Source organism: Antrostomus carolinensis, unplaced genomic scaffold (genome assembly GCF_000700745.2).
Source record: "Antrostomus carolinensis isolate BGI_N321 unplaced genomic scaffold, ASM70074v2 scaffold25935, whole genome shotgun sequence".
In the NCBI taxonomy this organism is placed as follows: Eukaryota; Metazoa; Chordata; class Aves; order Caprimulgiformes; family Caprimulgidae; genus Antrostomus; species Antrostomus carolinensis.
In genome coordinates this window covers 34,988-49,540 of record NW_010319099.1, presented here as the reverse complement: position 1 = coordinate 49,540, position 14,553 = coordinate 34,988, and the positions used below count along the sequence as shown (strand labels likewise).

The 14,553-nt window shown below is 52.7% G+C and overlaps 1 protein-coding gene across 1 annotated transcript; it reads left to right on the top strand.

Moving 5' to 3' along the window:
• Positions 1-1,754: 1,754 nt before the first annotated feature.
• GSS (glutathione synthetase) lies at positions 1,755-10,760 on the top strand (the record flags this gene model as incomplete). The annotated part of the gene is given in 12 exon segments (XM_010169163.1): positions 1,755-1,900; positions 3,800-3,875; positions 4,410-4,549; positions 4,699-4,815; positions 5,276-5,356; positions 6,807-6,824; positions 6,826-6,879; positions 8,201-8,267; positions 8,935-9,129; positions 9,330-9,411; positions 9,739-9,928; positions 10,637-10,760. Coding segments are annotated over 12 exon segments (1,290 nt in total), but the record flags the coding sequence as incomplete, so codon positions are not given.
• Between the last annotated feature and the right edge of the window lie 3,793 nt (positions 10,761-14,553).

Sequence of the window (14,553 nt, the reverse complement as noted above, 5' to 3'; positions counted from 1 at the left end):
CCGGCCAGCGGGTGAGTCAGCAAAGCCAGAGAGGAGCACGGGGAGGAGCCGGCTGCCGTCCCTGGCCTTGCTGAGCCCCGGCCCATGGCCATTGCTTTGCTGCCTGGCTGACACAGGACCGACCCGGGGGCTGTAACTCACACCCCATCCCTTAATGAGTGCGTCTCCCTAAGAGACCCCAGTGGTACAGCTCCCCTTGTCCAAGGAGAGGGATAGATCTGGAAAGGTTTGGGAAATTGCCAGGAGCGCTGTGTGTGTGGTGGTGGGAGTTCATCCCTCTCCAGCCTCTCACCACCCCTGTGATCCTCTCTTGCTGTGCTCCCAGCTACAAGCCAGCCTTCACAGAACCACAGAGCTGCTGAGACTGGAAAATACCTTTAAGATCATTGAGTCGAGTCATTAACCTCACACTGACAACTCCCCCACTAAACCACATCCCGAAGCACTATGTTTAGGAGTGCTGTGACTCTTAAATCCCCCCAGGGATGGGGACTGCCTTCTGAGGAAAGGCTGAGGGAGCTGGGGCTCTTTAGCTTGGAGAAGAGGAGACTGAGGGGTGACCTCATTAATGTTTATAAATATGTAAAGGGCGAATGTCAGGAGGATGGAGCCAGGCTCTTCTCAGTGATGCCCAATGGTAGGACAAGGAGCAATGGGTGTGAGCTGGAACACAGGAGGTTCTGCTTAAACTTGAGAAGAAACTTCTTTACAGTGAGGGTGCCAGAGCCCTGGGACAGGCTGCCCAGGGAGGGTGTGGGGTCTCCTTCTCGGGAGACATTCAAGACCCGCCTGGACACCTTCCTGTGTGATCTCATTTAGGTTCCTGCTCTGGCAGGGGGGTTGGACTGGATGATCTTTTGAGGTCCCTTCCGATCCCTAATATTCTGTGACTCCACCACTGCCCTTCACCTCATACCTGGGACAAGGGAATGGGGGTGGCTGATGTGTGGGATTACCTGTGGTGAATCTCTGGCAGCTGGTTGGGGCAGGGGTGCCAATGGGGGGCTCAATCTGTTGGAGGGGGATGCTATGAGGGGTCTCAGAGAAAGAAATACCCCTGTGCAAGAGGAGTGGGACACTGTCAAGGCCAAGTCCCTGAGGAGCCAGGGCACAAGCAGGCAGCTGTGTTGGGAGCTGGCAGAGGTATGATGTGGGAGGTCTCTGCCATGGGGGCTGCTTCTTCATGTCAACCCCATGATTAGGTCAGGGCTTTGAGGAAACCTCAGAGGGTGAGAGGAAGAGGGAGCTTGGGAGGAGATGCCAAACACAGTGCCAGTGTCCCCTGTCTCATGTGAAAATCAAGGTGAATTGGGAACTTCTCTCTGGTGTAATATTGTGGCTTGGAGGGTGGTCCTCTGCCTGAGCTGTGGGGTGAGCCCTGGCTCCCGAGTCAGCCCTGGGACTCAGTAAGCAGAGATCAAAGGAAGGGACTCTGATGGCCAAAAGCCAGGACTGGCAAATTTACCTTTTCTCTGAAACGGAGACATTTTGGTGACAGTGCCCTCCAGTTACAGTGGAAACAGAGCATCCTTCAGAGGGAAGCACTCAGCCCAACTTGAGCTCTGGAACAGCTGCTCCTGCCTCCACAGTGCCCTGCAAAGCCCTCCCAAGCCAGGGGTCAGCAGGGTTGAGGCCACGTGTCTGTCCAGGGTGCACTGAGGAGGGCTGAGGGTGGCTTTGCAGAGGAAGCACCTCTTTAGTCTCACTTAGACTGCGCAGACCTGTCTGCTCCCCTGCCATACCCTTGTTTGCAGGTGGTGAATTATGCTCCCTTCACACTGCTCCCGTCTGTGGTACCGAGTGCCCTGTTTGAACAAGCCTACGCTGTTCAGCAAGACTTTAACCTGCTGGTGGATGCTATCAGCCAAAACAAAGAATTCCTGGAGCACACTCTGGCCAGGTAACTTTCTTGCATGTTATGTTTTAATTAAATACTTCAAACGCAAAGCATTTATCACCTTCCACGCATTCCTACCTCTGTCCTTTCATATCCTTCAAGCTAAGGCAGGCACTCCTGTCCTCTGCAAAAATTGTCTCCTTTGTTGCATTATTTGTCCTAAGATGAATTTCTATCAAGTCTCTGTGTTTTGAGGTCTCCTTGGGCCTCAGAAGGTGGGACATCTGGCCAAGAGTTGACTCCCTGCAATGATCTTCAGTTTTGCCAGTGTTTCAGGCTTGTGCATTCTTACTTGTGAGCTTGCTGGCCCCTGGGCCTTGGATTCAAATTGCTGGAGTCTTCTTTGAGTCCTGGATTTGGTTTCTTAGTCTCATTTTGCATCTGCCTGTGGCTATGCAATAACCACCAGCTCTGCTGCCTGCCCACAGTTATGAAGAGAAGGTGTTTGTTCCTTCACCACACCTACCTCTGATCAGTCACCCCGTGTCCCCTGCTTTCCCAGCCATGCCAGGAAGGTGACCCACAAGCTCTGGGTGCTGGAGGACTGATCAGTTTTGGCTTGTGAACTCTGCTGGATTTACCTGTGACTGTTGCTCTGTGCTGGAGGGACCATCCCTGACTGTGACCCCCATCACCTGTAGGGCTGATGCTTCCACACAAAACCTGTTTCCCTTCTTGCTGCCTGTTCTGTGCTGCCTGTCTCTGCAGGTGCTGATGGCTCTCTGGCACTGGGATGGAGCAGAGGAGACCATTTTCCACCATCATTCTTGTTTTGCTAAAGCCTGACCCCTCAGAGCTCCCAGTGCTTGCACCTATTCCAGAGCTGGCTGCAGCCAGAGCTTGTGGGGGCATGTTTGTACCTGTGGTTACGGAATGCAGTGCCTGGGGCTTGTGTGCACTCACTGCCTCCTCTGCAGTGTTTCAGGGCAGCTCCTTGGAGATGCTGCTCACCATTGGCTCCGGAATTTGGGAACCTGAAGGAAAGCCAGACCCTGCTCTAGCAGGGCCACTGAAGCACTTGACACCACAGGATTTGGAACCCAACAGGACGGGGAATTGGATGAAACAGGTCCAGAGAAGGGCCACCAGGATGATGCAAGGGCTGGAGCACCTCTCCTCTGAGGACAGGCTGAGAGAGTTGGGGCTGTTCAGCCTGGAGAAGAGAAGGCTCTGGGGAGATCTTATAGCGGCCTCCCAGTACCTGAAGGGGCTACAAGAAAGCTGGGGAAGGACTTTTCATAAGGGCAACTAATGACAAAACAAGGGGAAATGGGTTTAAGCTGAAAGAGGGGAGGTTTAGATTAGATATTAGGAGGAAGTTCTCCACTGTGAGGGTGGTGAGACACTGGCCCAGGTTGGCCAGAGAAGCTGTGGCTGCTCCTCCCTGGAAGTGTTCTCGGCCAGGCTGGATGAGGCTTTGAGCAACCTGGTCTAGTGGAAGGTGTCCCTGCTGCTGGCAGGGGGGTTGGGACTGGATGAGCTTTAAGGTCCCTTCCAACCCAAACTATTCTATGATTCTAGGAAACGTGTGAACTGTGTGTGCAGGCACAGAGAGGCTTCTCATTTCTGTATCTGTCCTGTAGCTGCAGAATTCTGCTGCATTTCTTTGCTTTTGCTTGTCCCATCTCTCTGCCCTGCAGATGAAAGTCACCTCTGCACAGCGGTGCTTTTTGTAGAGTGGCTGTGCTGAGCAAACTGGATTTGCGTTATGCACTGTGGTCCCTGATGAAGAGTGCATTCAGGGTGAGATGTTTAACTGTGCTGTAGGACTTGGTCTAGCCACAGCCCTGCCATTTGTGCTGGAGGGTGTCCCTGGTAAGGCTTTTTTCCTGGAGAAGAATTAATTTTCTTGTTCCTCTGTGATGGTGTAAGGGAGCTGATCTGGTCTTTCTTTCTCTCTAGCACCATCAAGGTCGATGACTTCACAGCTCAACTCTTCAGGATCCACATGCAAGTTTTGGAGGAAGGCCTGGCTCAGGTACCTTGGCAGGAGACCCCAGGTGTTGGCAGCTGTACCCCTTGGCATTGCAGTGGGATTGCCTGGTCTCTGTCTGCAAGCTTGCTGCTCTGGGCTTTGAACTGTCCCGTGGTCAAGCTGGTCACTCCCTATGCTGTGATGTCTCAGTTACAGCCTGTGAGCTCAGGACCTTGCCCTGTTTGACAGTCGTGCCCTTTGGTTAGTGCTGCTGGAAACAGTCAGGCCTTGACTGGGAGGATTTAATATGGTTTATCTTTGTCCCCTGGGAGCCTCGGGAGAGTACAAGGACATGTGGTGTGTTGGGATGTATGCTGGACAGGCTGTCACTGCAGAAGCTCCTTTAGTCTCACGAGTGTTGTTAACTCCTCTGGAGTATTGAGGGTGGCTGTGGGCCTTGAGTGAGGGTCAGAGCACCCATGGACACGTCTTGCAGAGGTTTTTATCAAAATGAAGGTGACTGAATCTGCCCCAGGAGGATTTTGAAGTGGTCATCAAAGGGATTTGCAGTTAAAGGCAACTTCCCCTCTGTTTCAGTCTGTGTTTTTAGGCATAAACCGCTCTGATTACATGTTTGACTGTGGGGTGGATGGGACACCGGCTCTGAAGCAGATAGAAATAAACACCATTGCTGCCAGCTTTGGAGGCCTCACCTCCCGCACTGCAGCTGTCCACGGGTAAGGGAGTGTCCTGGCCCCTGCAGCAGCTGCACTGCATGGCCTGCTGCACTGCCTCTGTGTGTGCTCTCCAAACTCCTGCTCCCTAGGGCTGATCAGGGGCTGTCATGGCATTTATAGTTTGTTTCTCTTTATTATTTATTCCACAGGCAGGTGTTGAAAGTGTTGGGAAAATCTAAGGAGGCATCACACCTGCTGCCCAACAACCCATCGAGAGGGCTTGCCTTGGGTATTGCAAAAGCTTGGGAGCTCTATGGTTCTGAAAGGTAAGGAGAGAGGAGGTGCTGGAGGCCGGGTTATCTTGTCTCCTGTGGGGATGCACGTGTTTGGTTTTGAAATGGTGCTTTCTGAAAGATTCCTGTTTGCTAGACAGGCTGCTCTCAAAAAGCCTGTGGCACCCTGAGAAGGGCAGTGCTGTTGTCTTAGCACACAAGGCTGCTGTGTTGTGGAGGCAGAGAGGTGCAGAGGGACACTGGAGGAGTTGGGTGCTTCAACAGCCCTGCACAGAGCTTGCTTTTCCTCCTGCCCTTCTGATTATGCCCTGAGCTGGTCTGGTAATGAGGCAGGATCAGCACTGCTCTCTGCTTGTGTGCTGACCCTTAAAAACACTGGAGAAAATGAGGAGGAGCAATGCAGGAAGCCTGAATCACATATATCAAAAATTGGTGATCCTGGGTGCATGTGGAGTGTTTCTGGGTTTAATTCTGTCCTTGGTATCTCTTCCAGTGCTGTGGTGATGTTTCTAGTGGAGGAAATCCAGAGGAACATTTTTGATCAGCGATGTGTAGAAAATGAGCTTTGGAACAGGTAAAGGTTGAATTTTCCTGGGATGGGAAAGGAAGGAGGTGGTACAGCTTTGGAAAAGGGAAGCAGAGGGAACTGCTGCCAGATGATGGTGTTTCCCTCAAGGCAGCTCATGGGGCATCTCTAGGCTCTCCAGCAGGTACAGCATGGTGGCAGGAGCAAAGGAGCAGGCCAAGGAAAGATGGAGGTGTGCAGAATGTTTGCTTTTTACTTTGTCACCTACTCAAGGATAAAGTCAAAACGCTTTGTAGTTCCTGGGACTCTGAGAGGGTCTGTCTTTATCTTGGACTTATCTCTGTGGTCTGTTACACAGCTCACTTCAGTGTCAGCTGTGTAGCAGCTTTGGTTGCCTCCTGCCTAGCCTCAGCACCCACCTTAATCTCACCAACCTCCCAAAGCTTCTCACCAGCTCTTTACTGGAAATACCAGCAGCCATCCAAGCCTCTGGTCTCCAGGGCTGGTTCCTTGCTGATTTTGTGCCTGTGTAGTCCTCAGAGCTGCACCAGTGGTAGCTTTGCTGTGGGCCACGTCTCTTAGATGAGACAATGAGGAGCAGAGCAGGGTTAATGAGTGTCCTGCTTGCTCTCCGACTTGGGATTGGGCACAGGGTATTTCATAAAAACTTAATTAACGAAGCTTCAAACCCATTGTGAAAGATGTGGGCAAAGTAACGCAGCAGTGGAGTAAAGGACTCAGAGAAGGAGGTGTTTTGATAAGCCCTGGCCCTGAGCCTGTGCTGGAGCCGTGGGAGCTGCATGGCGCTGGGTCTGCAGATCAGCAAGTCCACACTGCCGCTGCGTGGAGGAGAGACTCTAAAGCATGAAGGGGGTGGAACAGGCAGGAAGTCACTCGACTGACTGTCTGCAGCTCTTGGCTTTGAAGCCAACAGTGAGTGAATCTGTAGTGTAGGGGTTAAAAAAAAGCAAAGTATTGATTTCTCTGAGAACCACTTTAGGAAGTGAAAGATGAGTGTGGAGAAATCCAGGGTGTTGAGGCACGTGTTCTGCTTCCTGCAGTATTTGGGCTGGAAACAGGACAAGTGCTAAAAACAGGGACTGTTTTGGTCTGTAGGATTCCTCTGGCTCCGTAGTACAAAGCCTTGAGGTTATTTGTGAAGGACCCTACAGATCCTCCTTGCTGGAGCCACCAGTGCCACTGAAAGAGGGGAGGTTTAGATTAGATATTAGGAAGAAGTTCTCCACTGTGAGGGTGGTGAGACACTGGAACAGGTTGGCTGGAGAAGCTGTGGCTGCTCCTCCCTGGAAGTGTTCTCGGCCAGGCTGGAAGAGGCTTTGAGCAACCTGGTCTAGTGGAAGGTGTCCCTGCTGATGGCAGGGGGGTTGGAACTGGATGAGCTTTAAGGTCCCTTCCCACCCAAACCATTCTATGATTCTATGATTTCTAGCTCAGGTAACTGCCCAGCCTGGTGACTCTCCCATTCCTCTCTTAACAGGAATATTCGGGTCATCAGGATTTAGAGATGTGTTTGAAAAGGGCTCCCTGGACGATGCCAAGAGGCTGTACATGTGAGTAGGAGCCAAGGTGCCGCGTTCCTGGCTGTGCGTTGGGCACACAGGGCTGTAAACAGGAATTTTTAGCCAAAGCTGGTGGTACATTTTGAGTGTAAACAAGTAACTTTCTGAGAAAGCAGCTCTCTTCTGTGCTCCAGGCTGCTGTTTCCCCTTAGAGCTGAAATGATTTTGTTTTCACAGTGGTGAGATTTTGCATACGCACACCAGTCCCTTTCAGCTGGAAATAAAATTTCCCTCCTTCAAGCCGAAGCTTTCAGAGCTCTGTGGGGTTTTTACTTCCTCCACATACATCTGCTACAAAAAGTCCTGGCTATCCCAGGGGCTTCCACAAAGACATTTCCTGTTTACTGTTCATGTGATGCTCTGCAACTCTGCTCTGGAGTTGGGCTGGGTTTTTAGTGTGCTAGAGGAGGAAGCATTACATGTCTTTATGGTATCTCTTGGTTTTGGATGCACTCAGCATCTTGGCCACTCCCTGTAGAGGCCAGGACACGTGGGTCACAGACTCCCAGGTGCTGGCAGTTGGTCCCACGTGTGACATTTGTCCTGTTTCCAGGGGAATGTGCTTGGAGCTGTACAAGCCTAAAGGAAGATATGGTTTCATGCCAGTGTTTTTTCTGTAGTTAGGTTAATTTTTCCATGGTTTGACCTTTGGTGCCTCTGTTGTGTTTAATTAACAAATGCATTTGTCATTGCCAGACAGTTAAGGGGAAAGTGTATCCACTGTCCTTCCTCCAGAGCATCCTCTCCTCTTACTGGTGAACACCTTTGCAGTTACACTGCCTGGCTGCCAGCAGTTTCTGTGCTGCTTTCCCTGACCACGCACACAGTTTGTGTGGCCAGAGCTTGAGGGTGTGTGGTGCTACAGGTACACTGACAGTCCTGCCCTGGCAGGATGTTTTTGTGCCTGGGCAGGATGTTGAGTTGATGTTCTGCCTTGAATTGCCACTGGACAAGGACCCTGTTCCCTCCCAGCTTCCAGGTAGCAAGAGCTATTAAAAAATTAGGTTCTTATCTCCATGCTGGGCCAGGTGCCTGAACTATTGAGACTTAAGTTAGTCAGGGCAGAGGCCAGGGGTCAGCTCCCTGTGTCTCAGGACAGGGCAAGCCAGCTGGGGCTAAGTGGAGAGGAGCTGGGGCTTGAAGTCCTCAGCTTTCTCTGGCAGAGCCAGCCAGGAGCGAGGCCAAGGAGAAGGGGCAAGTGCTGTAATACCTTGTCTGCCTCACCTCGTTGGTCCTTTGGTGCTGGGGTGGTTCAGGCAGAGGCGGGCAGGGACTGGACGGGTTCTCTGAATGCTTCTGGTTTCTGTTCCAGGGATGGCCAGGAGGTAGCAGTGGTGTACTACAGAGAGGGCTACGTGCCAAAGAACTACGACCAGCAGGTCAGTGCTGACCGCTCTGCTCTGCTCCGAGGAGCCACCCAGGCTGTGGCCTTGCCCAGCAAGTTTGAAACGCCCCATGATTCCAGGGGCATCTGTCCTCTCCTGGGTGGGGTTAGTCCTGTCCAGAGGGGCTGATAGCATTGGGAAGCTGTGACTCTGCAGTGCACGGGGCTGTCCCTGGCACTCAGGCAGTGAGGAATATGAGTGGCTTTCTTCTCCAGTAACCCCTCATGTGGTGACCTCTTCCCACAGCACTGGATTGCTTCTTTCCAATATGAGTTAACACAGGTATTAGCACCTGGTTAAAGGGTTTAGACTTGATCTACAGATCACACTCTGTCTCTGGCCAGGACTGTTAGGTTGCAAGTAATAATAATACAGATCAGATCTTGCTGTTGTCTGGAGGTGGCAGCATTGGACAAGCTGGGGAGGGGCTGCAGGCACGGGCAGTGGACTAACCTGGCTGGGCTGTTTCCAGAGGTGGTGGGAAATCCATGTATGCATGTCTGCTTATCTCCAGAGCGCTATTCCCACTCCCCATCCCTGCCAGGCAGGGAGGGAGGAGGTAAATCATAAGTCAATAACTGAACAGAAAAGATTGGAGAAAACTTTATTTTTATTTTATATTTTGAATCCTGACGGGGTGGTTGCTCTCTTCCTGTCTCAGAACTGGGAGGCACGGTTGTTGCTGGAGAGATCGAGGGCAGTGAAGTGCCCTGACATTGCTACGCAGCTCGCAGGCACCAAGAAGGTCCAGCAGGAGCTGAGCCGGCCAGGGATGCTGGAGAAATTACTGCCCGGCCGCGCCGAGGCTGTCGCTCGAATAAGAGCGACGTTTGCCGGCCTCTATTCCCTGGACATGGTGAGTCTGAGCAGGGGCTGCAGCGGGAGGGGACATGCAGACGTGTGCTTGGCCTGTGTGATATTTCTCTTTGGTTAAGAAGATGAGAGGGCTTTGTCATGGTCTCTGGGGGACCCTGTTGATCCTGCTCAGAGAGGTCTGCTGAGGAGCCTCTCCCTGCTCCTACCTTGATGCTTTGCTGTTGCCTCCTTTACTGCCAGGGTGAAGAGGGTGACGAGATAGCTGCTACAGCCATCGCTGAGCCTGACCGGTTTGTGCTGAAGCCACAACGAGAAGGTGGAGGTATGAGCTGGGCTGGGTCCCTGGGGGTTTTCACGGTGGTTTGTGCTGTATCCAGGAGAGGCAGTAGCTCTGTGATGGCTCCTAGTCCTGTGCTGAGGGATAAAAGGTGGGGTGGAGGGGCTTGTAGCCACTGGTACTAGCTAGCTTGTAGCTACTGGGGACTAGCCATGGCAGTAAGGCAGTGCTGCTCCTGGAGGAGCTCCCCAGGCCCCAGAGCTGGGGTGTGGGGAGCCCAGGCAGCACATGGGCAGGCAGAGGCTGGGTCTGTTTGGGGCCAACAGCTTCTGCTGTGCTGGGAAGTGCTTGATGCGCTGGTTTTGTTTTCAGGGAACAACCTCTATGGTGAAGAGCTCAGGCAGGTTCTGGAGAAGATCAGAGACAGCCCTGAGAGAACCTCCTACATCTTGATGGATAAGATCAAACCTCAGCCAGCAAGGAATTACTTGCTGAGGGCTCACAGTCCCTTACAAGCATCCGACTGCATCTCGGAGCTCGGTATTTTTGGTGTTTATGTCAGGTGAGGAACATGCTTGTGTTACGGGGTGGTTACCTGCTCCAGCTGGTGCTTGGGTTGGTCCCCTCTGTGCTGCCTGAGCACAGCAGCAGGGCAGATGCCTCTGGGAGGTGGAGGTTCAGGGGACAGACATGACCATTCAGTCTCTGCTCCTGTCAGCAGCTCTCCGAGCGCTGTGTTCAGATGCTGAACTGCTGCTCGGTACCTGCTGCTAAATGAGTTGTTGAAAAACCATCGAGCTGGTGCTGGTGGTTACTGGTGTAATGGCCACGTGGAACCAGTGTGTTTCATCCCTGATTTCTGGGAGTAATTCTCAGGTTCTGGATGCAGCCACATGCTTTTCTGAAGCCCTGGCGATCTCAGAAATATCTGAAGGCTTAATGCAGTCGTGTTCAACCCTAAATAGCTGCTGCTTTTGTTTAAAACCCTCCTAGGCCCATAGATATGTTTCTGTAGCTTAGAAATTAAAGTCTTTCTTGTCCAGTTTTAGAAACCAATGTACTCTGGCAGCATTCAGACCCTGCCCCAGCCTGTGTGCACAGCAATCAGACCCAGCTGAGAAAGGGCACTGCGCAGACAGGCGCAGCCCCGGGGCTTTTATGTGCCCGTTACCCGCTTTGTGCTGTGGCAAAGAATGGGAATTAAATTGTCCACGCTGAGATGCCAAAAGCTTTCTGCTCTGCAGGTGCTCAGTTGCCCTTTTCTTCACAGACAGGGCAAGGAGATGGTGATGAACAAGGCTGCCGGCCACCTCCTGCGGACGAAGGCGATCGAGCACGCAGACGGCGGGGTGGCAGCTGGGGTGGCTGTGCTGGACACTCCTTACTTGGTGTGAGGAGGTGATGCTCCTCCTGCCCACCTGGCTCTGCTGCCCAAAGAGCTGCTCTGCCACAGCGATGTTCTCCTTAGGGTGTGCTTACCAAGGTCTGACGTGTAAGGACAGGACTGTGTGGACACAACTGCTCTAACATCCTGTGTGCCAGTGCCAGCTTCTCCTCTGCAATTCCTCCTGCAGGAAGAAGGGACTCCCTCGCTCTGCCTGGCGTTGGGCTCTGCCCCGTGCTGGGACCTCGAAGGACTGCATTGGTCCAGGTGTTCCCTTGGGGTCTGGTTTGTGGGCAGGGGCACGTACAGCAAAGCTGAAGGGTGAGCATGCCAGGCCAGGCACTCCTGCTGCTGTTCCTGGTTTTGTGCTCCTCGATGCTGCATTATTTCTGGAGACACAAAAACCCAAAGCCTAGGAACTGGGAGGAGAAGGGTGGATGTGCAATTACCAGCCTTCAGCTGCCCCAGTGCATTCCAGTTTAAAGAGGGGAGCCCTGCTCCACATGCCCATGGCCCTTCCAGCCCTTGCTCAGGTGCTGCTGCCCTGATTTCTATATTTCCCCACGCCTGAAGACCCTCAGGGCTCCTGTGCAGGGGACAGGTGCCCTGGGGTAATTTGCTCAAGGGCCTCTTGCTTTGCCCACTTCCCATTTTATTGGACCAGGTCTTCATCCCAGATAGTGCCCCTGCAGCAGGCCAGGGAGGGCTGCATCTGCTCCTCTTGCCTCCTCCAGCCTGGTCCAGCAGATCCCCCCCTGGGTTGGCATAAGAATCCTTCAACGATGGTGGCAGATCCCAGCACGATGGTGAATTGGAACCTCGTGTCACAACCACCGTGTTGATAAATCCCAAATCCCCAAGGGCTTGTCCAGTGCATCCCACTGCAAGTCCTGCACTGAGCATCTCCCACCTGGTCTGCACAGCCCAAGAGCAGTGTCAGGGAGCCCTGACTGTGGTAATGGTTGTGCTGGGAGATGGGGTGAGCTGAGACTGGGAGCTTTGTGGTAGAGGCAAAGGAATTGCAGGTGAGGCTGCAAGGGCTTCACTCTGGGACCAGCACCAGTGGATGGTGAGACATGTCTCCCTCCAGCTTTCATGATCAGTAGGATCAGTGCAGCACTGAAAGGTGTGGAGCAGTATGGGCTCTCCTTCCCAAGGTCTTGTGCCTCTTCCTCCAGCCCCTCTTCCTCCTCAGCCAAGCAGTTCAAGGGAGACATAAAAGATGCAGCTTTCAGGCAGTGCCCTGGCAGCCTCAGCTCTGTCCTTTTAGCAACACTGGAGAGAAGCAGCGTTAGGCCAAGTATTCCTGAAGAATGAACACGCAGCCGGACAGAGCTGCGGTGCTGTGTGCCTCCATCACCAGCCTTTCAACCCTGGAGAGTCCAGTTCTGTAAGTGTGACCGCTTCTACAATTCCTGGGTGGTGGTTTTGTTTGGGGGGGTTGATTACCCCCAGCCAGAGATTAAAACATGTGCAATCTGAACAGTTCTTGTGCCAGTTTTGTCAGACCAGCTGCGAAGGGTGGGCGTTTGCCTCCTCCCTGGGCACGGCCCCTTCATGTACCTTCACACCAGAGACAGCTAAAGCCAACCCAGCAGTTTCTGCTCTGGTTGCTGTAAGATTGCACAGCATCGTGTTGGAGATGGGTCCTGGCACTTGGCTCTGCCATGCTGGCCCAGCACAACCAGTGGATGAAGAACTGCTGGGGTTAGAGGGGCCAGGTAAGGTGAGCTCTAGGAGAAAGGACCTGAGCCTGAAGCTGTGGCTGCACTTGTGCTGGAGCAGCAAGAGCACAAGGACAGCTGTGGCTGTGAGGAGCAGGACAGCATTGTACCACAGCCCCTGAGTTACTGGTGAAGCCTGAGGTGAAGGTGACACTGGGACCAGAGAGTGGAGAGGCAGAGGCTGGTGGCATCAGTCACCGTGCCTGGGTGTGAGGACCAGGCCTGGTGTGGTGGCAAGACTCAGCCAGAGCCCTGAGATTCCTTGGCAGACAGATGTTGGCTGGAGACCAGGGAGAAACTGAGGCACAGCCTGCAGCCCTGGAAACAGCTTCTGCCCTTGCACAGACTGTCACAGCCTGTAACTCCTAGTCCATGAAAAAGCATCATACTGGCAGTCACCCCCTCCCTGTCCCCAAAACCCTCCCCCAGTTACAGCACAGCAGGTCCAACAGCACTGTCTGAGCACCCCAAGCACCTACAACCCAGGCACACACTTTAAGCCCGTTTCCATTTTGTTTCCTTGAATTTTATTCAATTTTGCATAAAATTCTAGCTGTTTCCAGCCAAAATTACACAGCAGATGAAGAGTTACAGAGGAGGAGAGATGATGTAGGAATCCTTGTCAGGGAGGTGGCACAATTCAGTTGGTACAGAGCTGTGGAGGGCACGTGGGACACAGGCAGGCACGGGGGTTACAGCTCACAGAGTGCCATGCCGGTGAGAGCAGCAGGTAAGAATTGAGAGTTGGGACTTGGACAACAGCACCTGCAACACACACCTTGAGCAACCAGCCACCAAGGCAGTTGCCTCATCCCTTGTCAGCTCAGTTTGCAGGTGAAGCCTGTACGGAACAGCTGTTGCAGCAAGTTTTTAAAGCCCATTTCTCCTTTGGTTTAAGTGCAAATCAAACAGCTCACATGTAGACATTACAAAGGAGGTATCTCTCCCAGCTCAGCCCAGGGCTGGAGTTCAATGTTAAATTCATCTGAAGAAGAATGGCTTTGGCAGTACTCGTGATGTTCAGGCTCTTGGGATAGAGGTTTGGGATTTTCTTCCTCTCATCATCATAAAGCCACATCAGATTTAAGCAAAAACTAACTCTACACATCTTCCACTGTTTTGGTTTTTTTTCCCTGATGAGAAGACATCATCTAGGACTAACTCTGCTGTAGCAACGTTTGTGGCACGCTCTGACCCAGCGCCTGGTTTGCCTGCAGTGGGAGAGCTGCCTCTGCATGGCTTTGTTCCCCCTCCATCCTTTGGTATTGACAGCCCCCACTCCTACCCTGTGCCTTCAAAGGAGCATCCAGCTGGGCAGCCTCTGATTTCAGCTGTGAGCGGGTGGAAGCAGTGCTCTGCAGAGCACATCAGACCAAGAGTTTCCTCCCAGACCAGGTCCAGGGCCAGTGGAGGACCCTGGATTGGGAAAAACACATGGGCTGGCACCACACAGTTAGGAAGGAGCAGGTCTTGGTACTAAATTGCTCTAAAAACCCTGTTTAAAGCACAGAGCTTCCTTGAGCCTTGTCCCACTCCCTCCCTTCCAGATCAGGGGACCTTTGCTAGCAACAGGCTTGGACAGTGGATGCAAGACTAAAACACAGCTGTACAGTTAGGATGTGAGAGTGGTTTTAAGTTCTCCCACAGCCTGCAAAACCCCCAAGTAGAAAAGGAAGCTGAGCTGGCACGTGGGCAGCAGCACCTGCACCTCCCCTGCCTGTTTGCATTCAGTAACTCCAGTGCCACTTCCCCTCCAACCCCCCCAAAATCTCTTCCCACTGTGCCCAAGGTGCCAGGGCTCCTCAATTACATAAAGTTAATTAACAACACCCCCCCCCCAAAAAAAAAAAAAAATTAAAAATCAAGAACGAGGTGCTGAAAAGGGAGGAGGACGAGTCCCTCTGTGAACCTCAGGTGCTAGATACCCATCTGGAACACGATGCACACGTTTGTGGACACGCTAGTGAGACGCAGCCTCTGCAGAACCAGCCTCTCCCTCGCTTGTAACGTTTGTACATTCAATTCAAGAGGTGAAGGTTTCCTTCCCGGGGCAGACAGCGGATATTCAAGGGACCTGCT